The sequence below is a fragment of the Corvus hawaiiensis genome, chromosome 18, assembly GCF_020740725.1.
Source record: "Corvus hawaiiensis isolate bCorHaw1 chromosome 18, bCorHaw1.pri.cur, whole genome shotgun sequence".
NCBI classification, from domain to species: Eukaryota; Metazoa; Chordata; class Aves; order Passeriformes; family Corvidae; genus Corvus; species Corvus hawaiiensis.
The window spans coordinates 11,081,915-11,106,441 of NC_063230.1; the positions used below are offsets into that span (position 1 = coordinate 11,081,915).

Here is a 24,527-nt window from a genome sequence, read left to right on the forward strand (position 1 = left end):
TTCCCATCAGGTCATCATCACCCACAGGAGCTCAGGAGCTCCAGGCTGGCCGTTTCTCACTCACCCACAGCACAGTAGGTGACCTCTCCCGCGTAGTGGAGGAGGCGGAAATCCACCCAGTCGATGGATTTCCGCGTTTTCTGATCAGCCAGCTTGCGCCTGCCGGGGGAGAATCCAACAAAACACCAGGAGAAAGAGCAGCAAAGAGATTCCCTCAGCTTGGGGAGAGGCACAGCTGGGGGACAGCTGGAAATGGGGGGTTTGGTGCTATTGATGTGGCTCTGGCTGGGGAGTTCTGGCCCGTGATCAAACCATCATCTCTCCCTGCCGGCAGCAGAGAATGGGGAGGCAGCTCCCACAAACTCCTCAGGATACCTGGGATCCACTCACTGCCATTTAGCAGTGATCGCCCATTCCACAAATACCAAGAGTTCTTCCCACAACATCCATTTCAATACATTTTTACTGCTTACGTGGGGGAAAAACCACCAGCTGCCTCGACCCCAAAGCAAACCTGGGGGGCAAGGATTTCAGATACTTTGCCCTAGAGCAAGAACCCAAATACAAAGGAGGAATCCAAATGTTCGAGAATAGCAGGAATATTTCGGAAAGCAAGGATTCCTGGGGGGGGGGGGGGGGAATGGGAAAAAAACCAAACAAGAAAAAAAGAGCAACTTCACAGTTGAAGTTTCAGCTTTGTAAGCAGTCACAAACAGCAGAGCCGAGTGTCACAACAGCACATTCGTGTATCAAAGCTCCTTCCAAGAGCAGATCCCGTGGAAGGAGCTCCAGCACTTCTATTTAAAGCTTTTAATCAGGCAGAACAGCATTAAGGCACATTGTGGTGACAAGGAAGTTGGCTACAAATTTTCCACTTGGCTGTGGTGGAGTTCAGAGCTGCAGGAACAGTGACAGCTCAGCACTGTGACTCTCAATTGATGACTTGTCACAGCCCTTCAGCAGCTTCTGAAGGGAAGTGCCAGCACAGCCCGGCGCCAACGTGCTCAGCTGCCACCAAAATGGGATCCAAAACCCCTCCAAATGGAGTATGAACCAAAATGTCACTCAGCTGGGGGAGAGGAGCATTTTCTCTCCTCTTTGTACTCCAAGCTCACACAGAACAAGATGGGTGTAAATATTTACATATCCCCCCTCAGCCTCAGGCATTTGGCTCCTTGTCACAACATCTTCAGCTTTCCCTGGAGTCCATGGGGGCCAAAGCCAGCTGTGGCCAAAGCCATTTAGCCTTCATGGGCTAAAACCCTGGTCCAAATCCCAGGAGTCCCTAATTCTGGCGTGGGATGACAGACTCAAAGCTCAGCATCACACCAGTGAAGAGACGGCCCCGCTCACACCTCCCAGTACCCAGGTTCCACCAGTAGAGTTTTCCAACATCTGGATGGGCTGTTTGATTCCCTCTGGGACAAGGCAGAGGCTGTTCCCTGCCCAGCCCTGGATATGGGATGGGAAGATACAGAGGGTAAATGCATACGTCACGAAGTGGGCATGATCTCCTACTTTCTCTTCCAGCTTTTCCAAGAAGCTCAAATCAGTCGCTTCCCCAGGCCGTAAACATTCCTCATCCTGGAACAGCAGGCACTGGATCAGAGCTGCTCTGAGCTCATATTCCCTCTTGGATAACATTTAGTACAACTCTGACCCACAAACCCACAGCCCCGTTGCAGGGGAAGCAGAACATCCCCCACCTTTAACTCCCCCCAAAAGCGGATCCTCTGCCTCATCCTCTGGGTGCTTGTTACAGGAATCTGTGTTTACGTTCTGGATAACACAGACCCATCCCATAATTAGAGGGTAAAATGTGATTAAGGACCATTAGAGCAAGGCACAGGCCCGCATTTTAATTTAGCACAAACTCTGTTCTTACCAGGATGGAGATTATTCCTTTGTGCTTCTGTTCAACCAAGTCACAGATGATTTTATTGTTAAAATACGGGATTGGTTCCCACTGGAAGCGGGAAAAAGGAAGACCAGTTTTAGATAAAAACCTTTTCTTTGCAATTTTTTAAGTTCTTTGGAACTGAAATCAGATCCAGCCTCAGATCCCACTGAAATGAGTGTTGGGAATTAGGATCAACTGAGGGAAAAGGTGACAGCACAGTGATCCATGCTCCCACCCCAGAGTTCTGCTTCCAGCAGCCCACACCATCCTCTTGTTCTCTACACTAATGCTCTCCATCTTCCCATATTTTACACTGCTGGAGTCCCTCATTCTCCAGGGACACTGTCACTGAGGTTTGGGGAAGGTCCTACCTCTTCCTTAAATGATGTCAATTAAGTCTGGGCTAAATTGCACTTCAAAAGGGTTACAGAAAGAGACCCCTGGCAAATCCTACGCTTCCCATGGGAGCAATAACAAACTAAAAAAGCAGGATGACTTTCACGTTGTTGATCAAAAGCATTCAGTGTAATGGCAGCTCGAAGGGAAAAGGGAGGGGGAAACAGAATTTACCTCAATCCCTTCCAGTTCGTATTCCTCCTGCTCTGCTTTCAGGGTCATCTCAATCAGCAGCTGCTGCAGCTTCTCGTTGCAGTAATTAATGCAGAACTGCTCAAAGCTTCAGGGAGGTTAAATCAGCAGCATGTTTGGTGTGTTCCAGGGGCAGCTTTGCTTCTTCCACAGAGACCAAACCCCATTCCCACAGGGACCAAACTCCCCATTTTTACACGGATCAAACCCCCATTCCCACACAGACCAAACCCACCCCTTGCTCCCACACTGCTGCACCACAGCCCAAACCAGACCTGCAGCCCAAGCTAAAGCTTTTCCTGGGCTCCAGCAAACTCCTGCACCCAGGTTTTAGTCCCCTGTACCTTGCCCTGCTGGGCTGAGGGCAGCCTCAAAAATTCATGCAGGACCTCCCGTGCCCCCAGGTCACCCCAAATCCCAGGAACAGCCCGTACCTGTTTGTGTCCAGCACTTCAAAGCCATAAATATCCAGCAGGCCAATAACTGTTTTCTGAGTCGAGTCCTGTCAAAGACACCCCTGCTCTGCCACTGCTCCTTCCCTGCAGGTGGCTGCTTTCACCCGAATTTCAAACTTTCTCTTTGAGAGAAATGGCAGTGGAGAAGCCACTTTAAAGCAGGTAATGAACTGCTGAAACTCTTTAACAGAGAGTAACTGAAGGTTTCCCAGCTCAGGGCTGGGGGATGTCCCAGCAGCAATTATCCAACATGCCACATATTTGGTGATGAGGGCTGTGGGGCCTCTCTCTGGAGAAACTGCTCAGCATTTTAGGAGCATTCAGTGTCTCAGAGGACCCCAGACAAGAAACCAACCTTGTTGGCAAGAGAGCCATTGATTTTGTTGACGAGCCAAGTGAAAGTCCTTCCATAAATTGCCTTTGCTACAGCATCCCGGGCGTAGAATGCCAGATCCACGTTCAGAGGGCTGAGCACCTGGAAATAAAGATATCCCAGAGAGGATAAACACCACAGGGCATCAGAGCAAACTTCTGCACAGCCAGGTCACGTCTGTGGCTTGGAGAAGCAGCCACATTGTCCTACACCACAGCACCCCTGGACTGCAGCTATTCCTGCAAGGGGTTGGAATAGGATCATCTTTAAGGTCCTTTCCAACACAAAAGACTCCGGAATTCCTTGATTCTACCCACAGCTTCGTTTTCCATCAGTGTTCCTTCACTCTGGTGTATCCCCACCTGCCAGTAGGTTTGGGGAACTGCATTTTGGTGGGTATTCATTTAGATGAAGTGGGGAAAATACTCTGATAGCATTTCAGTTTTATATTATTAAAATGAAAACACAAAATGTCCAAAGAGCAAATTTTCCCAGTGTTTTCTTCTGTTTGTGCAGCCCAGTTTCCCAGGAAGCACTGTGGACTGGGCAAGGGGAAATCGTTTGGCTCAAATACAAGTCCCTGATCCAGCTTTTTAACAGTTCCTGCCTTGTTCAGGAATCAAATTCCAATATATTTTAGTTTCATGTCTCAGGCTGGAAGAAGGGGATGCGGAGGAGGAGAGGCACAGCCAGAGGGATCTGGTTTACACTGAGAACTGGCTCCTCATCCACCCCCCACCTTGGGGTTTCCCAGATTAATCTGGGACTACACAGAACCCCCCGGTACCTCCTCGGATCTGGCTTCGATCTTCCTGTGGGTGAGAGCTTCCTGCAGGATGGACAGGTGAGCACCCAGGAGCTGCAAGGAGAGAAACATCTGCACTCAGAGCACAGCCACAGGTCCCTGTTTAAATAAGCAGCACTGTGGGATCAGCAGGGCACAACCCCCAGCCCCCTTCCCAATCACCCTCATCTCAGAGCAAGAGGAAATAAGGAGATTTCAGGGAGAAGGCTCAAGAAGGTTTACAACAAGAGCTGGGTATTTTTTGAGTTATCCCGGTGCTTTTGGGAATAACTGTTTTGTCCCTATAAGAAAATCACAGCGAGGATAAGGTTTTCCTCCCAGCACAGGGAATTCTGAGCCCATCTGGGCAAAGGCACCTTGGAAATCCACTTGATCTGTGTCCCATCACGGATGATGGCGTGGCCATTGCTGTCCTCCTCAAACTGGATGTTCCCGAGGTGCAGGACACTGGCAACGATTCCAAAGAGATGCTGATAATGGGAGATATTCCATTAGAAAATGGATTCCCACAGCCCTGTGGGGTGGTGCTGATCTTTCCTATCATTAATTAACAGAATTTTGGCCGGGCTGAAGGAGGTGAATCAGAGAACCCGGTACCACCACCAGCATCGTGCTCTTCGCCACCCACTCCCTCAATCCCACAGCATCATGGAATCCCAGAATGGTTTGGGGTAGAAAGGAACTTGGAGATCATCCTGTTCCACCTCCTGCCAGGGCAGGGACACCTTCCACCAGCCCAGGCTGCTCCAAGCCCTGTCCAGCCCAGCCTTGGACACTTCCAGGGATGAGGCAGCCACAGTGTCTCTGGGCAACCCATGCCAGGGACCCAATTTCTTCCCAATATCTAATCCAAACCTACTCTCTGGCAGTGGGAAGCCATTCCCCTTTGTCCTGCCCCTTGTCCAAGTCCCTCTCCACGTTTCTTGTCGGCCCCTTCAGGTCCTGACCACCCTAAGTGTGTTCCACCCTTAGCCCCTCTCGCAGGCATGGCTGCTTCCATCACCTCAGGCAAAGAGCAGAGCCCTCCTCTCTGAAATTTGTTCAGTCCCTTTGAACAAGCAGTACCTCGATATCTTTTTCAGTGAAGTCAATGATGGAAAAAGCTTTCCGGACTATTTTCCAGTCATTCTTGTCATTGATAGAAAACACTTTGGCACATCGACCCTAGGCAGTAAAAGAAAGATGAATTAATACAATTAATTGGTAATGAACTTTATTAGCAGCAGACACAGATACTTCTGGGCACACTGCTTTCATTTCCAGTTCCCTCAGCAAGTTTTTCACAGCTATTAATCCTGAATGTGGCTCCTTTGATCAAATCTTTCCATTTATACCGGAAACCTCAAACAAATCAAAGCCCGGAGTGTGGAGAGCGTCACCATAAACTGGCTGAAGTTGTGCAGAGCTTGATCTTCCAGCCATCCTTTGTTTTTAGGGTAAGAATATCTTCTGCCCAAGCTGCATTTTCCATCCCAAATTCCTGATGGGAGGCACGGAGCCGTTCCAGCTCCCACTGACCTGGATGAGGTACGTGTACTTCTGGGGGTTGCGCTCCAGCCCGAGCCAGCAGAGCAGATCCTTGTCTCCACCCTCCAGCAGCTGGTAGAAAATATGGAAATTCCTCTCTCCATGGTTTTGGTGGACAACTCGGGATTTCTCTATCAGGTAGCTGAGGATGTGCCCTCCCACTGGAGCTCCCTGGCAGAGCAAAGCAGGCAGATCAACACCAAAAACACCAACAATCCCGGTGGCTGCTGCTTCTTTACTCCCAGGAATGAGGAACGGGCTCAGGAAAAACCCAATTCTGCTGCCATTTATCTGCCACCTTTCGTTTAAGAGTGTCCAGCAAAGCAACAGTACAAGGATTTGCTGTCCTGTAAAAGTAACTTGAGCTTTAAAACTCTCAATCAGCTTTCCATGGAGCACTGCCAGGACTGCCAGCAGTGCTGGAAGCTTCCAGGATGGATAACCAGTGACCTCACCTGCAAAATGCAAGGTCTGTAAAAACAGGGTCAGAAATGTGCAATGTAAGAATTAATAAATCCTGGGCTGCCTGCTTGGTGTCCAGGAGGTTTCTCAGACTCAGCTCCTTTTCCCAGCGCTCCACTGGGTCTGTTCTCACCTTAAAATCAAACTGGATGTCCATGTACTTCCCAAACCTGCTGGAGTTGTCGTTGCGCAGGGTTTTCGCGTTCCCAAAAGCCTGGGGATGAACAGAGAGGGAAAAATCACTTCTCACCTCACTGAGAGCCTTGCACCCAGTTGCAGTAGCCAAGATTTGCTGCTTCAGCTGAATCCCACTGAATTTACTGGGATTAAAGAAATACAAACTAATGCATTTCCATAGCTTTAAAGTGGAATTCAGCTAAACCAATTATTGCTTTTTCTTATCTAACCTATGAGGCCCCAAGGAACTGCTGCACGGTGCAGTTTTCTTGCATTTTCTTGTATTTCTTTCAGCCATCCTCAAATCGAGCCCCCAAATTTAAATTTTCAAATATTAAATGATATTAAATCCCAAATATTCTTTCAGAGGCTGCACCAATATTGGCCATTCCTGCCCAGGACTGCAGATTTGCAGGGAATCCTCGAGCAGTGACGCCCAACAACCTCTGCATTTTGGGCCTTCCTTCAGTTTCTCACCTCGAGGACAGGGTTGGAGAGCAGCAGCCGGTCCCGGACAGTCTGCAGCTGCTCCGTGGTGGGACAGGTCACTGCATAGTACTGCAGGATCTTCTTGGATGCCTCTGTCTTGCCAGCCCCACTCTCCCCAGAGATGAGGATGAAGTGGTTGTTGTATTCATTGCACATCACCCTGTAGGCATTGTCAGCTATGGCATAGCTGGGATGGGCACAGGAGGAATTCGGAGGAGAAACATCCATTAGGAATGGCACAGGAGGAGGAATAGGAAAGTTTCCAGGGGATTTTACTCCTGGCTTGACTTTACAAGTGTCCTGGAATGGATTGGAAAGGATCTTAGAGAGCACCTCATTTCCCAGGGACAACCACTGGGAAAGCTGGGCTCAAAACTTGAGCCTGACTCAAAGCCTGACAGTAAAATCCAGGCCTAGTGACTGCAGACACCCCCTGTGGTGGCAGGACAGCCTTAGAGGGAAATCCCAAATCAGCAATACCCACGGAGATCCCATGGGAACACTCACAGGTGTGGGGGCAGCTCGAAGAAGTTCACGCCCCGATAAAGCTGCATCTGAGTCACTGTGTAAATGTCCAGCTCCTGGTAGGGGTTCACAGACACGAGGAGAGAACCAATGTAGGTCTGCAGGGAGAGAGAGTCTGCTGGGACACCTGCTCCACCCCAAAATCCCAAAGGAGGAGCCAAGGACTTCAGGACATTATCCACAAACAAATGACAAAGATGGCATAGAGCTTATGAGAGAACCAAAGCAAGTGACCAAAACTCCTCCCAAACCAATACCAAACTTCTTCCAAAATCCTCCTGGTTATGAGTAAAGCTGAACCATGAGAGCAAGCTCAGAGCCCGACAATTGAAATGCAAGAATTTGGGATCACTTGGTGCTTTCCAGGACCCTTTTCCTACTGAAGTTAACACAACACACAATAAAATCCTCAGCCCTTCCCAGGCAAACCTTGTCCTGCCTTCATTCAGTCACAGTGTTCCCTTTCCCATTCCCTTCCTATTTACTGCCCATCCTTTGCAAGGCAGCCTCGAGCAAGCTGAGACTTATTTAATTATTATTTTAATTAGCTAAATTAGATAAATTCCTCCTGGGTGATCGCTCTGCTGGGTACTACCAACACCTTGTTGTTAGATACACAGGATACTCAGCTCTTCCTCCTGGCCCTGGCCAGCGAGGCCTCCTCAGGGACATTCCAGCAGCCACAAAACCCCGGCAGCAGCAGCACTTACATAGATGAGGTTCTCCTGGTAGCGCTTCCGAAGGTTGTTGAGGAAAGCAGCCTCGCTGGTGTGGGAATCCAGAAGGACAAAATCCTGCACCCCGACCTTGTCCCGGGCTATCAGAGCCCCTTCCATGTTGGCGTCGCCGTTCTCGTCCACGTCTTCCTTCTACAACACAAAGGTTGTGGGGTACAGAGTGAGGAGGGGGCAGAGAGGGCCCTTCCCCAGGGACAAATCAGCCTTGCACAGGTAATGCCAGGAGATCATTATTGCAGCTTGTCCAAGGATGGCAATTCCACACCATCCAAGCTCTTCACAGTCCTGACGTCCCAGACTCGCTGCTGTGAGCAGGGAGGAAGATCCTGGTTTCCAGAAGAGCTGAGACAAATCCAGCCTTGGAGATGAAGCTGGGACCTGGACACTCAATAACTCAGTTTAGACAGAACTTTTGCAAGCACAAAGTTGGAATAAAGAGTGGAAGGCACCAGACAAATCCTTTGTTTTTCCCCTTTATACAGATCTGAGCATGAAAATGGAGAATCCCTGGGAAAGGCTGCAAGGGGCTTGACTTGGAGGCAAGAAAGATTCATCCCACAGCACCACTCTGCACAAGAATGTTATTCCCAGCGCTTCCCAGCAGCAGCTCCAAGTCAGCTTTCAGGGCTGGCAGCAGATGTCCCCACACGCCAGCGAGAGCCATGGCCACTGCTGATAAGACTGATCAGAGAGCGACTTGGGGATGGTTAAACCCTGCCCAGCATCCCCCATCCTTCTCCAGAGGCTGCGAGATGCGAAAAAGGGTGTCCCTGACAAAACAGAATCCTCTTGCACCCTCCACTTCTGTTTCTTCATGGTGGAAATTGACTTCATCTGGGAAATTCTCACTGCTGAGTGCCAAGCTCGATTCCCAGGCTATAAGAATCCCCTGTGCTTTTTATTTCATTAAACCAAGCTGCTAATTTCATGCTAGCAAATAGAAAACCATTTTTTGCCTGCATATTCCACACGGATTTGTCTACATCACACACATTCTATGGTAATATTGTGCTAAAGTTGGCTTTTCGGGGTTTCCCTTTGGCTCGATCTTACAGACACCAGGATCACCCAGTTCGGAGACAAATTCCTACCCTAAGGCATAAACCAGAGAAATGAATTCAGTACAGTTGGAGCAGCTTACCTTGGAGTAAATTCCCTTGGAGTGAGCTCCCTTGGAGGGTTCCAAGCTTGGATAATTAGGGGAGCAAACGTGGCCGAGCAGCCAGAGCAGCTCTGGAGGCTCCAGGCTGTGATCACCAGCCCAGCACCTTTGCTGTTCTCCTGCTGCCCTTGGGGACATTGGCTTGTCCCATTTTGCTGCTCCACTGCTCAAGGGGACGTTGTGGTTGTGTGTAAGATTTTCAACGAGCACTAACGGGACGGCGATGCGCAGTTTGTGCAGGGCCACGTCAGGTTCTGCCCCCTTTCTTAACTTCATTTTGATTTTTCTAAAGCAGAAGCTTCGCAAACTGGAAATAGGCACAAAGTAGAACGTTCCTGCTGAGCTCTGGCAAAGCCTGACTCTGGAGGGAGGTTTTTGGGATGAGCCTGCAGGCACTGGTGGACACTGGGGCTCGGTGGATTTGGGAGCAGAGCTGCATAAAATGAAGAGCAAAGGACCCAGCCATACAATCTCCTTTGTGACCGAGGCAAGCTCAGAAAAATCAGCTCTTAAACAGGAATTTTAATGTTATTCTCATTTTAGTCCAGCCTGCTCTTTACGTTTGTCTCTTTGAGAGTGAGCTGAGTTTTGAGATTTATGTTCAGCAGCAACATGACCACAACACTCCAGAGAGAAAGATCCCCTGAAAGCAGTTCTTTAAATAAAAAAGAAATAAATCAGCCCTGCACTCACTTCACCCACAAGGAATTACATTTTTGCTTTGCTGACTGTCCCCAGCCTCAGGGCTGGCAGGACACAGAATTCCTCATTTTTCCTTAGCTGGGGCATGACCTGACTGTGACCACTTTTCTGTCAGAAAGTTCCCTACACTTTTTCTTTTAATATTACTATCCTTTTTTCCCCCTCCTCTGCACGTGACCGCTCTTATCCATTTGCTGTGCCTGTCCTTAGCTCAGGCTCCATCGGTTTGGAAGACAAAATAAAGAATAAAGGATGATTTTTGCTTCTCAAACCAACACCTGGACAGACCCCACTGCCACAGCAGGGAGGAACATGGAAGGGGGAGAGAGAAAAGAGAATAATAATAATAATAATAATAATAATAATGATAGGATTTTGCTTCTGACAGAGCTCTCAGGACAAGACACTTTTCCCTTCTCTCCCAGCTGGGAAGCAGGAAAGGATCAGCCTGACTCCCCCTGGGCATCCAGCTGCTCAGGTTTCCTTAACCCACTTCTTTCCCGTGTATGTTAATAGGTAAATGCCACCAGACAAAACTCCTGAACTCTTTTCTGAGCAATTTCGTGCCCAGATTTTCTCAGTATTTTGCTGGTGCTGATAATTTTACGATCCCAGCCCCCTTTACTGCCCTGTCCCCACCCATTTCTGGAAGTTCACTGCAAGTTTTGTGCTTCTCTGAATAAGAGATGCCCCAGGACTCATCAGGGCGCGTGATCCCAGCAAGACACTGCTCTTGTAAAGGATTATTTTCCTTTCCTCATCACTCAGGAGTCAGGAGATTTCTTTCTTGCCTAAACACACGAGCTCTATCAGAAAACCTCTCCCTCACTACAATGAAGGGTTTTGCTTTTCCCACAGGGATTTGTCTGTCAACAGGGAAACTGCAAGGAGCCCTGTGGGATCACAGCACAAATTCCTGAGCTCTGCAGCTCCTGAGAAAGGGTCAGACAGAACAGGCCAATTTCTTTGACAAAGTTTGTACAAGTTTGAAGCAAGATCTGGCAAGAAAACGACCTTATAAATTAGGAAGAATGAAACTTTGCAAAATGATTACTCCTCTTCACCAGAGGATCAAAAGTTCATTTCTCAGTTGATGCTCCATTGATGTTTCTTTGGTTTAATGTCACAGAACAGAAGAGATGAAGGTACAGGGAGAAGGAGAATTACTTATGAGGCCACAGATATTTTGGAAGCTCTGGAAAAGCCCAAACCGTGCAGGTGAGAGCCTCAGGTGGGCACGAGCTCACCCCGTGGACCTTTGAAAGCCTCGTAGCTCCCCACCCACGCAGGAAACTGCACCAAAAGGTGCAAACCCAGCAGACCCGGGTTTATTTGGGCCACCAATTCCACCCACACCAGCAGAAAATCTCCTCAAGGATCCTCCACACTCCCACACCATCCCGGAGCTGCCGGATTTCCCTTCCACCGCCCTGCAAGTTCCGAGGTGGTTTTATGTCACACCTGAGTCCTGCTTTACCTGCACCCTCCCCTCACCTCCTTGTCCAGCCCGTGCTGCTTCCACAGAGAATTCCAGGGGCTGGAATTGAGGCCCACGGGCACCCTGGATCATGTGTTGGGCTCTTTGCTGCTCCCTCCTTGGGCAGGGATGCGCCATCCTCCTGCTTTAATGAATTATCCAAGACCTGTCAGCACCCGAGCCCCGGGGGCTGCCGGCAGCAGCTCGAGGAGGTTCTGCCTCTCACCAAAACACCCACGGCTGGCTCTGGGGATGAACCGATGGGCTCTGACCTTCCTGATGGGCAATTTGGGCAAATCCGGGCACAAAATACATCCCATCGCTCCTGGCCGGGCTCCTCAACCCCTTCCCACAGCTCCCGGCTTGGTTCCCACTAGAGGTCACTGCAAAACCCAGTTTAAGTCGCAGTTTCCGTGGATTTTCCTTCTTTTTTTCATTTTCAACAGGCAGTTTTCTCCCCTCGGAAATGATTTTCCTGCTGGACACCCATTCCCAGCTCTTCCTGCCTCTGCCCAGCTGCCAAAGGCAACAACAACAGAGATTTCCCCGGTTTCCAGCAGGATAAACCCCATCCATTTGGGAAATCAGTAATCCACGAGCAAGCGACCTCTCCATCCTCCAGGTGATGCTTCCATGAATTCAGAGCTCTGTATTCAAGGAGCTTCCCAGCCAAGTCCCACCTCACTGGATGACGAGCTCCTAAAGGGACTCGTGGCAGGATCACGTTCTCCAGAAATGGAAGAGCCCTTCCTGTGCCACAGGATATTTCGGTCTTCCAGCAGCATTCAGGAACTGGATCTCTTCCCTTCTGCCTCAGAGCACGAGCCAGGCAAAGGCATTTCTGACTTATCCTCAGCTAACAAATACTCACGATGAACAAAACCTTTCAAAACTTAAAATGAAAAAACCCTCAGTAAGGCACATTTTCACAGAGAAGTGGGAAAAGCACCTGTTTAACAGGCAGGTTGTTTACACCCCCTCTGTTTCCCAACAGCATCAGGGTTTGGAAAAGAAAAAAGAAAGTTAATTCTTCCCACCCAGAGCACCTTTGTGTTCTGATCTCTGCGAAAAACTTCTCCTTCCCAACCCCCTCAAAACTTCAAGCCTTATCTAAGGCTGGGCACAGGAGTCCTAAAGCCCAGTTGGGCCTGTATGTTCAGCTCTGTCTCCACCTGGCATCACAAAATCATGGAATATCCTGAGCTGGAAGGGACCCACAGGATCCTCATCCAACCCCTGGCCCTGCCCAGACACCCCAACAATCCCACCCTGGGCATCCCTGGCAGCGCTGTCCCAACGCTCCTGGAGCTCTGGCAGCCTCGGGGCTGTGCCCATTCCCTGGGGAGCCTGGGCAGTGCCCAGCACCCTCTGGGGGAGAACCTTTTCCTGATCTCCAACCTGACCCTCCCTGACACAGCTCCATCCATCATGGGAATTTCTGTGACACCAAACTTTTTTATTTAGCCTGTTCTCTTGAGTTACACCCCTGAGATAAAAGCAAATAAAAGTGGTGCCACGGGAGGGTGCAGTAAGTGAACATCCCTGGAATCATGTGGTACAAAAGAGATAAAAAACAGACACGAGATTTAATAGAGAGTGTCAGGCTTGCCCAGCACAGCTGAGCTCGGAGCAGCGCTGTTAACACACATTCCCTCAGGAACGTGGGAGCTCTGTTTTGGAAATACTCGTTTACTGCGAGAGTCAGCAGCTCCCTGACCCATCCTGCTCCCCTCGTGTGCTCCAGGAATTCGCTCATTAAGAGTCCTGGACTGCAGGGATCACAACAAGGAACCCCTCGGGCTCTGCTCCACCCTCGGCTCTCTGGAGGAATTGGCCCAAGGGGCCGTGACCACGGAGAATGGAAAAGGAAGATGTTCTGCCAGAGGCACTTGGCAGGGTCAGCGGGGGAGCACGGACACATCCCGGCAATCCTGGATCTTCCTACGGCAGTGACCTCGAGGTCAGGACTCCAGCGCTCCGTAGGGATGCCCCGTGTCTGCTCCAGGAGCAGTCAGGACTCATCCCATTGTTCCCGAAGGAAATTCAGAGTGTCAGATCTTGGCAGCAGGACTTGGGGTGACACATCCTCACCCAGGAGGAGCAGCCAGCCCAGGGCAGTGGGAACACTTTCCCCCTCCTGAGGAAACCCTGGTGTGGCTCCTGAGAATTCATCTCCTTTGTTCTGATTTTCAGATCCCATAAAAAAGGGATTAAAGCAGAGCAGATTCCGCCACAGGACCAAGTTATGCTCGTCCCATCACAGCAAAGCCAACAAAACAAGCTGATTTTTAGATCTTTCGCTGAGACTTTTCACAGATCGCTGGAAACCTCTTTCAGATTTCCAACAGAACTGGAATGCTGGAAATGGACCACGCTTGGAAATGCAGCAGCCATGGAAAAGGGATATTTTGTGTGCGTGGGGAGGCAGTTGGGCTGTCTGGCACTACTGTACACACTCCTTGAGGCAGGAGAATTCATAAATACAATTATACTGTGGAAAAATTTACACATTGTAACCTAATTTCTTTTCAAAAGAATACAGAATAAGCGGGTTTTAAGGTTAATCAACAGCCCAGGGAAACGCCAAGAGTTCTTAAGGCCTCTTGTCTGTCTCCAGGGCATGGTCTGCTATAGACTTGTTAAAGGGTGACTGTCTGTCTTTCTCAATAGAGGAGAGGTTGAGGTGAACCACTTCACTTTCATAAATCAAAAGAAAGAAAAAAAGTGAGAAAATCTCCCGAGTTCAAACATTTCTTTAAACCCCAAACTTTAAATACTAAATGGGCTTCATGGCTGCCATTTTGAAAAACATTAGTTTGCCAAAGGACCCTTTTGATTCCTATTGGAAAAGCGAGCGCTCACAGATAATCCATTGAGAATCCAAACCCCCACAAAAGGCTCCCTGAAACAATCGCGGCGCTGCTGAAGGACAACATTTTTGTGCCCAAAAGAAAACATTTTAATGCGCTACAATCCATGACACATATATTCCTCCATTTCCTTTCAGTAATTATTCATTAGAAAACATTTAACGTCACTGCGGATTTCACACTGGGCAGTCTGCACACAAAGGAGAAGAGTTGGCCCATTTAGAAGGGGCTGAGGCCGCCTTTTCTCATCCCAGGAGCTCCAAGGCGGAGGGGGCTGCCGGACACAAGGGGCTGGCTAAATTGTGCGGTTAACGGTCAAAGCCCCCCTGCCTACTTTGACACTCATTTAAAGATGACGGGGAACAATAGAGATTTGTTCTTAGCAACTCTTTCTTGTGCCACGGGGTCCCCGTCGGCCGCGCCGGGCGCTCCGAGGCCTGCGAGCGGGGCCAGGGCCTGGGCCCACCTGCCCCCCGCGCTCCCCACTTTAACACAACGAGACAGGTAAAGAATATCGGCAAAAAGAGCCCCATTCAGCACGTCAGCTTGAATAAAACAATGGCCTGTCAGGTTAATGTGAGCAGCTCGGATTTTGGGTTGGTGCCAGCAAGCCTGGGCCAGGTTAGGCAAACGCTTCCCGCCCCAGAATTCCCAGTTTGCGCCAGTGCTCCCAGGTTACAAAGCATTCAGGCACCTGACTTAGAGCATAAAACACTTCTTTATAGCTTTTTAACTCAGAGGAAGGACCCTTTTGCTGTCCCAGCTTGTTTCACACACACAGAGGTGCTGCCCAAAACTCCGTGTTCATCCCTGCACCCCAGGCATGCTGGATGAGCGAGGAAAGCAGCAGCAATTTCACCACCCTTGGGAGATTTAGGACCATGTAAAACCCAGCTCAAATCCTGTCAGGTCAGAGCGCAGACACTGAACCGTTCATTCTCTCAGTTGTTGGCTTTTAGATAAAAATTTCAGAGTTTTCTTCAAGCTTAGATTTACTGATGCTGCTGGACCAGAGGCAGCTCCTTAACGAATCCTTATTAATTGCAGAACAGGATGGTTTATTAGAAAACATCCATTGCTGGTAAACTCCATATGCTTCAGAGCATTTCCCAGCTGACAGAGCACAAGATTTCCAGCTGGAAAACTAAAATTCAGACTTAAAAATCCTGGGAATACGGCAGGGCAGATTTATTCAATTTCTAGGAAAGAGAAGGATGGTCCTGGAGTATCTGACAGTCCCTAAGGTACAGGGAGAGGAGCATTAAACCACAGTAAATTCATGTACTCCAAGGTGAGCACACCTCCAGGGTATTTACAAGCCTTCAAGACAGAACCAAGAACCAGAGGAAAACGGCCCCAAAATCACATTTATGGACACAGCAAGAAGGCCACTGATAAAGCAAGGATTGGGATCACACCTCCCGTAGGAGTGTTCCAACACCCCCCGAAGACCAAACCCTTTGGGCACCAGCCAGCAGAAAGGAGCTGCCTGTGTGAGTCAGCATCAGAACTGAGAGCAGACGAGACAAGTGACACCCAGGACAACAAATCCCAGTCCAAACCAAGATTACCACTCAAGTTCCCACAGGAAAATCCAGTTTTTATCACTCCACAAGAGCCCTGCAAAAGTCAGGGACTGCTTCCAGAACATCTACACACCAGAGATTTGCAGAGGCTGCAACACGAGGTCTGATTCAGGAGCTCCAGCCAAGGTCACCCAAAGCTCACAATGATTTAGGACAGGCCTTGCTCTGGCTCTGCTCTGTCAGGGTTGAGGGGACAGCAGTGCCAGGGCTGCAGTTTTGGGTGGGAGGAGCCGGAGGGGCAGTGAAGAGGCTGCACGGACTCATGGCCTGGCTGAGGATTTACTGGCAGGACAGGATTTCAGCTGAGCCTGGAGACGCAGCCACGATGGGAATAAACAGCAAAAAGCTCCTCCAAACTCCTCCAGAAAACATCTTCCAGCTTTCCTGGACCCCTCACACACAAAGCAATTCAAGCATTTCAATTCAGGAGTCAGGCACGGAGACGTTATCAGAGGCCACATCAGCATTTCATTCTGGGAACTGTCACCTGGACTCACAGGAGAGCCCCTGCTCCCCACCTGGGAGAAGGAGAGGCACCAGACCAGACCTGCAGCTTCAACCAGCAAAGAGTCTCAATACAGCAGTGTCTGTAAAGGAAATAATTTATCTTTTCTTCAAAACCATCCCTTTCCTACCCCTCAAGGTACCTTGCAGTGCACCAGAGCTATTTTTGAGAGTGGGAAGGGTCTGGCTGTTGGATCTGTGAGGAACATCCATCACTGCCTGTGGCTCTGAAGCCAAGGGAAGGGAAAGGGAATGCTCTGCTCTTGGCTTCTTACAGCCACAGGGACAGAGAAGGAAAATGAAGAGCCACAGTGGCCCCTCTGAGAGCATCCAGGTTGGTTTTACTCCATAGCAAGCGTAGAAGGCGGGGGGGGGGATCTCCAGCATTCCCAGGGTAGCAGGACACACCCATCAGGGTGACCTAAGGGCAGCTCCTCTGGGTTTGGGGTTAAGGAAGGATCAGGATTCCTCAGGCAGTCACAAGCTCCCAGGCTCTGGTGTTTGCCAGCCCCCTTCTCCACTGATCAGAAGAAATTCCCTTTTTTCCACGTTGGTGAAAGTCAGCTCCTTCCCTCTTCCTTTGGTCTCACCATTCTCTCCAAAACACCCCAAAATCTCTTCTGCCTCTGTTCCTTGGAGAAGGAAGACAACCACTGCTCCCAGTCAGATCCCAGCTTGCCATTATCCAGAAATTCCCAGTTTAAAGCGCTCATTAGCATAAAACCTTAGGAAGAGCTCTGGACTTACCCCACTTCTCCACATCGCTACAAAAAGGCTGCCTCAGACAAACCAAGAAGGAAAGGGGGAAAATTAATTCCCCCCACACCTTCTGAAGCACAAAGTACTCATTCCACGTGGGAATGGGCAGGGTAGAGCAGGTGGAGGCAGAGGGGACTCAGCTGATTCCTAAACAGCTTCTGGACGGCTGACAGAGGGAAAGGTCATCCTCTGAAACAGGGAAAACCTGTTAAAATGGGTCAAAATAGCCACATTTTATTGGATTTAGGTGCCTGTTTGAATCAGAAAGTGTTGCTATTCCTTGCCCTGAAACTTAAAATATACCTAAAATGAACAAGTTTCTTTTAAAGAGTCTCATACAAGGAGCTTTGTGAATTATTTATCTGGTTTTTTATACTTAGAGCTAAATGTTATTTGAGGGAGTAGAAATAACCGCAGTGATTGGGATGGAAATGTTTCACATATTAAAAATAACACAGTGGGGCTTTGGAGGAAAGGGATGTGTCACCTTTAGGAGACTTCCCTGGAAGAATTCCTCCCTGAGGACTATTTACAGGGAATGGAAATTATCAGACAGAGAATTTCCCTGGTGCTGGATGAGGAGCAAAGAGAGGATGTGGGAGAAAAGCAGGGAAGTGGGGAGAAAGGAGAAGGCAGCCAGTGCTCTGTCCCTGTCCCAGCTCCACAGAGGAACAATTATCCCAGTAATTATCCCAGTAATGAATGTGCTCATCCTGTTTGCTGGAATTCTGCCTCATGTCATCAATACAGTAAATAGCCAGGCAGGGAGTCCCATCTGAGGGGGAAAAAAGGCCCCCTCCAAATCCAAGCCTTCCTGAGGAGGAATTATTATTGAAAAGAAATTCCCTCGTTCCTCCATCAGCTCCAAGCCTCGGAGGCAAGGTCCTTATCCCAATGGATGGACCGAATCTCCTGCCGAATTTTGGATCATTGAACAGAGGGATCCACCACCTCTGACTCAGCCAGAGCATGCACCACATGCAGAGCAAAAATCCCTTCTGTGCTGCAAAAAGGAAAACTCCAGGGATTTACCAGGATTGTCCCACAGCCAGACACCCCCAGCAGCTCCGAGTTCAACCCTCAGGACTTCAGCTCCCTGAGAGACCCCTTTGCCTCCCTCTCTGATGGGGACCCACGAAAGCAAACCCACCGTTACCTCCTTTCACTCCGTGTTCTCACCAGACTTCAGATGTGGAAGGAATTAATTGTGGCTAATTAAAAATTAAATCCTCCCTCGCCTTCGGTCACTGTGTTTCTCGCTCTGCCTCAGCCTGTCACGCTCTGCCTCTGCCACCTTCTCTCTGGGAATAATTTCCTTCTTTCTCCTTGGCCTCTGCATCCAGCTCTGCCATCTGCCCTGCGGAGTCCGGCTCCGGCTCTGCTCCCAGCTGACCGCCTTGGCTGCAGCTCCTCTCCCAGTGCCTCAGAGTCACTCCTTCCTTCCCTCCAGCCCCCCCAGCTGCAGGGCCTCCCTCCCTGCTGCCTCTCTCCAGCCCAGTCCCTCCAGGAAAGCTTTTCCAGCACGCTCCGAGCCCCCGGCGCTGCTGCAGGACTGACCTTCCTGGGGTGAGCACGGGCTCCGTGTCCCTCCCCAGCACTGACCACAGCTTTCCACGGGAAGAGGAAGACAGGAGATGCCCAGGGAGCCTCTTGTCTCTGAGCAGGACTCAACACACCGATGCTCAATAAATAAACCAAGGATTACCCGAGTTATTTTGCGGCAGGTGGAATATTTGCCGAGGAGACCACAGGAATTTCACCCTCATCCAGTTCCTTAGGAGGCAGCTCCGGACAGAGAATGTCAAGGTTACCTGGATGTCTGTCTTGCAAAAGCCATGCCCAGGTTTTTTGATGGGACTTGATGGAGATTGCAGAGCACCACACCAAGACTGTGACACCTCTGTCCAAAGAGCCCAGCTCCAGAACCTCAGGAGCATTTAGGAAAACTAAACTGGACTGTTCAGGAAACCAGCCCGCACCATTGTTAGTGGTGCAGTACTGCAGAATTTTCCCTGGAAGTTTTCCTAAAATCTGTGATGAGAGAAAGTCATCAGCAGACACCAAGAAACCTGTGCCTTAATTAGAATTCGTTATAAACCTTCCCATTTTAGTATCTTGTTGGAAAAAAAGAAAAAAAAAAAGTAGCTGGATTGATCCTGGAGTTCCATCTGTCATCTCCTCTGTCAAGGCTTCATTACCATGCAAGTGAGATGCCATCCCAGCCCCAGCTTCCAAGATATTTCTGTGTTGAAGTCCAAAAATGCCATTAGCCAGGAGAGGAGGAAAGGCAGCATTTAGGAGCACACAGGAATCGAGGAGAAAAGTCGCTCTTACCTCACATTGTCCAGGATTAACTCAATATATATTTCTGCACCAGGAAGTTTGGGAAATGAGTCCTGATATTTGTGACTGAATTACATCAGTGGTGTGCTTTATAAAAAATATAATTTTCAGATCATTATCTCATCATTCAACCTACAGAAATGCACCACTCAAATACATACTAATACAGATAATCGAAATCTTCAAATCCCAGAGTGATTGGGTTGGAAGGGACCTCAAAAATCCTCCAGCTCCAACCCCCTGCAGGAAATGCCCCATGGAATAAATCTCTCTGTTAATGCATCTCCCACTACAGCCACGATAATTTAAGTTACCTGGGCGTCCATCCTGGCTGCTGTTACCAATTATTCCAGGGAAACCATTCACCAGGGGCTTTGAACCTGGGTGAGGTCCCTCGGAACTCTGGGCAGCCGGGCAGGGACGATGTCCTCACCCGAATTGAGTGCCTTTAATAATTTACTGGGCCCGGGGACTTGGGCCTATGGCACCTGCATCCACTTAGTGGCCACTTTTCCAAGATAAGAACTAGAAACTGTATCTTCCTCGAGATTAAGTTGCACCAGGGATCTTTGATGAGTTGGTGTGGGCGTTCTGTGTTAATTACAAACTACCCAAATTAGGGAGGGCATCCTTTGGGTGTATTGAGCCGGAGCCATCCCAGTTTGATGCCACCACGGAGCAGGTGGAGGGTGCTCAGCTGCCCCTTCAGAACCCAGAGTGGCCGAGGCTGCAGGAGCTGCCAGGAGCTGGGAGCTTTAAGGTTAATAATGTATATTCCCTTGGTTATAGGATCTCCCTTCCCCAGCCTAAGACGTGCTTAAAAATTAACAGTGCAGATATCCCACAAAGGAGGAGCAGATGCTAAGACTCCACATGAATCTTTCATGCGATTCCAACTCCCAGAGGCAATTTTAGCAGCTTCCCAGCATTGTTGCAGCCTTTGGGATCTCTCCACTTCACGGGGACAGGGCCCAGGGTGGGTACAGACTTCCCCTGAAGCAACTGGAATAAAACAGCGTTGTGCAGGATGAGGGCTCCACTCTCACATGCACATACTGAATTCTGCCTTTCTCCTCCCCGGGGTCCTGACGTGGTGTAACCAGATCTGGGGAGAGGCCGTTCCACCTGCACCTCGCCAGCCTCACTCAGCATCAGCTGGTGAAAAACTACACCCCGAGCTCCAAGCGATCCCTACTGCTGCTTCCACACAGAAAATACTCATTAAATTCATCCAGGGTTTATCCCATTCGTTCCCTGGTGCATCTGAAGCGTGGGGATACGTTGCTGTGGGTGTTTGAACTTGGAACAGAGGGTAGGGAGCACTTACAGGACTGAGCAGCACCGAAACTTCAGGGTAAAAATCCCAGGGATGAACTTCTGGGAGATGCAGGTCAACACTGCCAAGCCACTCAGTTTGGATCCTGGGCACCTTCCAGGAACGGGACAGGGAACTAGAGAAATTAATACGACATGAGATGGTGTAATACAGAGATGAAAAGCATATAAATGTGTGTTGTTGACTTTGGGGCAGCAAAACTGAGGAAAACGCATTAATTTTAAATAAATTAATGTGTTGGAGCAGAGCTGAGGGTGTCACTGAGAGTTAAAAGAGATGGAAAACAAAGGGTGCTCGTGGCCCCTCAAACTCTCCAGGTAGGTCCAATTTATCCCTCCCAATCCCTTCTTTTGCTGACAGAAAATCCCGAAGTCCACATCTGGTTACAGGGACAAGGAGGATCTTTTCAGTGAGCTGGCCTGAACTGTTGGATGTGCCATGGACATCCCTTGTCCAGCTGGACTGTTGGACATGCCAGGAAGGTGTTACCCTGTCCACCAGAACAGCTCTGTTCTCTCTCACCCAATCATAACTGGAAGTTGCCACCAGCTAAAATAAAATCCCAAAGAGATCTTTCCATTGCAGCAGTGGAAAGGGGATTACTCAGGGAATGTTGAGGAATTTGCACAGAGTGGGAATTGTTGGATCATTTGGGTTGGGAAAGCTCTCCAAGACTGAGTCTAAGCTGATCTCTACCTTGTTACCCAGCCCAGAGCACCGAGTGCCACATCTGGTCCTTCCTTGGACACCTGCAGGGATGGGGACTCCAAACCTCCCTGGGCAGCCCTTTCCAATGTCTGACCACCCTTTCAGCAAAGAAAACACGAAAAAAAAACAACCCCATGGAATTAAAAGGAGAAGGAAATAAAGTTCTCTGCTGGCAAATGCAAAATGAAAATTTTGTAGCTGGAGCCAGGGTGCTGTGATGGACACATGGAGCTCTTCAAACAATCCTTGCAACTCAGGCTTGAGACTTGAACCCAGATTCCTGCTTTCCTCCAGAAAAATCAGGGAGCAGGAAGCTCACTTCTATGCACAGCTCATGGGATGGCTCCCAGGAAATCCTTTCCCTGTGTCCTGTTCTTCCTGGCCTTCACTCCAGCACAGCCCCAGCCCCTGGCCTGCTGTCACAGGGACATTTCAGCAGCTGGCAGTGGCTCCCTGTCACAGCTCCTTTGTGTGCAGAGATCACCCTCAGCGATTATTTATTGCAGGAGTTCAGATTCCTGCCTTCCTGTGCCATGATGAATGACTTTTAAGTAACATAATATCTGGTTTCCTCCTCTTTCACACACCCATTTCATTGCCAGGTGTCTTCAGTGACCAGATCCAAAGGGATTGGTTGCAGTCAAAAGGGAAAGAGAAATCCTTTACCACGTGCCCAGCCTCCTCTTGTTCATATTTAATGGAATTCTTGCTTGGGTTAAAATGCTTATCAATTATTCACCCCCCTCCTCAGTAATTCCAAACATCCCAATTAATACATAGTACTGCTCTACTGCTGTTAAAAATTCCCAAATATTTTTGTTTCCGTTTTTTAAGCTCTTCTCCAGGTAACTGCAAGCTGGCCAGTGAATTATATCATATAAATGTATATATTAATTAAAGAATGAAGCAGGTTAGCAGGCCAAGAGCTTCAGGAGGCAGCACAGGGCAGATCCATCAGCTCAGGATCCAAGTGTCTCCCATCACTGCTGGGAACAGCGCTGGGAACAAAGTCCTGTCCTTTCAAACCAGCCCTCAGACTTCTCTTTCAGCCTGTTTTAACATTTGAAAAGAGTATTTTTTGTCTGGCTAAATTAAATCCTCGACATCTTTTGTTTCTAACCCACATTCTTTCTCAAGCTGGTTGAGAGGAAACAAAAACAAAGCAGACAAAAAAAAAAAAAAAAAAAAACACAAAACCCCCACCCCAAAACAACACAGAGGGAACAGGAGATAATTTGATCCTGGTCAAATACAGGAAAACCAGAACCTGCTCTCCATGAGCTTCTCCAAACCCTGCTGCACCTCTGGAACAGAACAGAACACATGAGGAAATTCTGTCATTGTAAGATTGGAATTTGAGATTTTTACATTGCATTTAAAGCCCAAACAAGGTGGGGATCGGTCACAGGTTGGACTTGATGGTCTGGGAGGTCTTTTCCACCTTCTGGGATTCTGGGATCAATCCAGCGCAGCCAGGATAATCCATGAGCTTCATGTAGCACCAAGGTGGTGTTGCACAGGCCATCAGATCACGAATGGATCCCGTTCAAACTTCATATTCACATGGCAAACGAGGAATCAGGGAAATGTGAACTCTTACAATGAACAAATCCTTCTGTTTGCACCTGAAATTAGGGTGAATTCCTTAGGATGAGGAGTTAAAAGTTTCTTCCTAACAGGAAGACATCCAGAGAGAATGTCACCGAGCCAGCAATGCTGTGCCCTGACTGGGTAGCTGGAACTTACAGAAGTTAATTACTACAACAAATATGGGAGTGATATTTTTGTTAACTCTGTCCTTCCGCCAAAAATAGAAGGGGAGACACTGAAACCCTTTAGGTCTGGAGTGAATTTTCCCAGAAAATGCTGTACAGAACAAGCACATGTATAAAACCCATCATCCAAACCACTCCAGTCTCCCTCGCCTCAATCTTCCCACAAAAACACACCCCCAAAACTTCAGCTCCACATCCTCAACGTGGCTGACAATCTTTCCTCTCCCTTGTGTGGCTGCAGGGAATATTCCAGCGGGAATTGTTCTGCAAGGCCCAAATGCTGACGTGCGAGAGCCATTAAAAATCCCAAATTTAGACACATAGGGTCATGGAAAGCTGTAAAATCCCAAATACTGGTATACAGAGGCGTGGAAAGCTGTAATAAATCCCTTTCAGTCTCACTCCTCACACAGGTCACTAAATCTGTGCCATAATTTTGGGAGCATACTGCTCACTGGCCACAAACTGGACAAAGGCCTTTTCTCTCCGAGTTCAATCAAAAGGACAACAGCACATGACAGAGCCCTTGTATCTCCTGGGATTTTGGGCTGTCACAGCACGGACCTCCTGCAGGGCCAGGGAAGGAGGGGGGTTCTGCCAGCCAGGATAAAGCCAACAAAAACACCTAATGAGTGGAAAAGCTGGGAAGTTCATGCAGTTGGTGCTGTCTGGAGAAGCATTTCCAGGTTGGCTGCGGGCATGGAAAATCATCCCAGAGGTGCCATCACATCAACCTTCATGTGAGTGGTCGGGCTGAAAAAAAACCTCTGCTGTGGTGGCTATTTTTGCTCTCCCACCAGAAGTGTCAGCCTCTGTGTCCGGCAAAAGCAATGCCAGGAGAAAAGCTGGAGATCCAGCACAAACAGGCAGCAAAGGGCTCATCCAGGAGCTTCTCCAGGCTGCAGGAATTCCCTCCTCCAGAAAAGATGCCAGAGGCAGCAGGAGAAGTGAGGCACAGCTGCCCTTGGGCTGACATCAGGGAGAGCAGACAGGAAGGAGCAGCGCCTGTACAAACATTGGGTGGTAATCCTTGCTCATTTTCTCCAGGACAATCCCAGCCTCCAGGCCTGATGTCATCGAATTTCCATGATGAAGTGTCTGTTAATTAAACACACAGTATATAATTACTAATGCAAGCTGCCTGAACCCATAAGAAGAGTAGAGATCCCGTTGATCCAAATGGAAGGATCTTCATCCTGGATTCCTCAAGACACACTGGACGTTTCTTCTCATGAGAGGAGTGCTGTAGTTTGTTTATTTGACCTTC

The 24,527-nt window shown here is 49.0% G+C and overlaps 1 protein-coding gene across 9 annotated transcripts in view; it reads right to left on the reverse strand.

Annotated features, from left to right (window-relative positions):
• The window catches only part of MYO1H (myosin IH), a 29,211-nt gene extending 10,115 nt beyond the window's left edge, over nt 1-19,096 (reverse strand). Inside the window, exons 1-16 of one of the 9 annotated variants that reach the window (XR_007207342.1) lie at nt 18,255-18,506; nt 9,180-9,633; nt 8,012-8,170; nt 7,284-7,399; nt 6,765-6,963; nt 6,244-6,324; nt 5,640-5,819; nt 5,187-5,285; nt 4,478-4,591; nt 4,104-4,175; nt 3,299-3,418; nt 2,923-2,990; nt 2,471-2,576; nt 1,886-1,966; nt 1,493-1,584; nt 65-159 (exon numbers count right to left, since the gene is read on the reverse strand). Coding sequence is in view for 8 of the 9 variants with exons in the window: in XM_048322373.1 (XP_048178330.1) it covers nt 65-159; nt 1,493-1,584; nt 1,886-1,966; nt 2,471-2,576; nt 2,923-2,990; nt 3,299-3,418; nt 4,104-4,175; nt 4,478-4,591; nt 5,187-5,285; nt 5,640-5,819; nt 6,244-6,324; nt 6,765-6,963; nt 7,284-7,399; nt 8,012-8,170; nt 9,180-9,476 (1,879 nt within the window). In the remaining variant the exon portion in view is untranslated. Of the gene's footprint in view, nt 1-64; nt 160-1,492; nt 1,585-1,885; nt 1,967-2,470; nt 2,577-2,922; nt 2,991-3,298; nt 3,419-4,103; nt 4,176-4,477; nt 4,592-5,186; nt 5,286-5,639; nt 5,820-6,243; nt 6,325-6,764; nt 6,964-7,283; nt 7,400-8,011; nt 8,171-9,179; nt 9,634-18,248; nt 18,507-18,655 lie in introns of those variants that run through there. The other 8 variants (XM_048322373.1, XM_048322372.1, XM_048322371.1 and 5 more) reach the window with 8 other exon arrangements.
• Between the last annotated feature and the right edge of the window lie 5,431 nt (nt 19,097-24,527).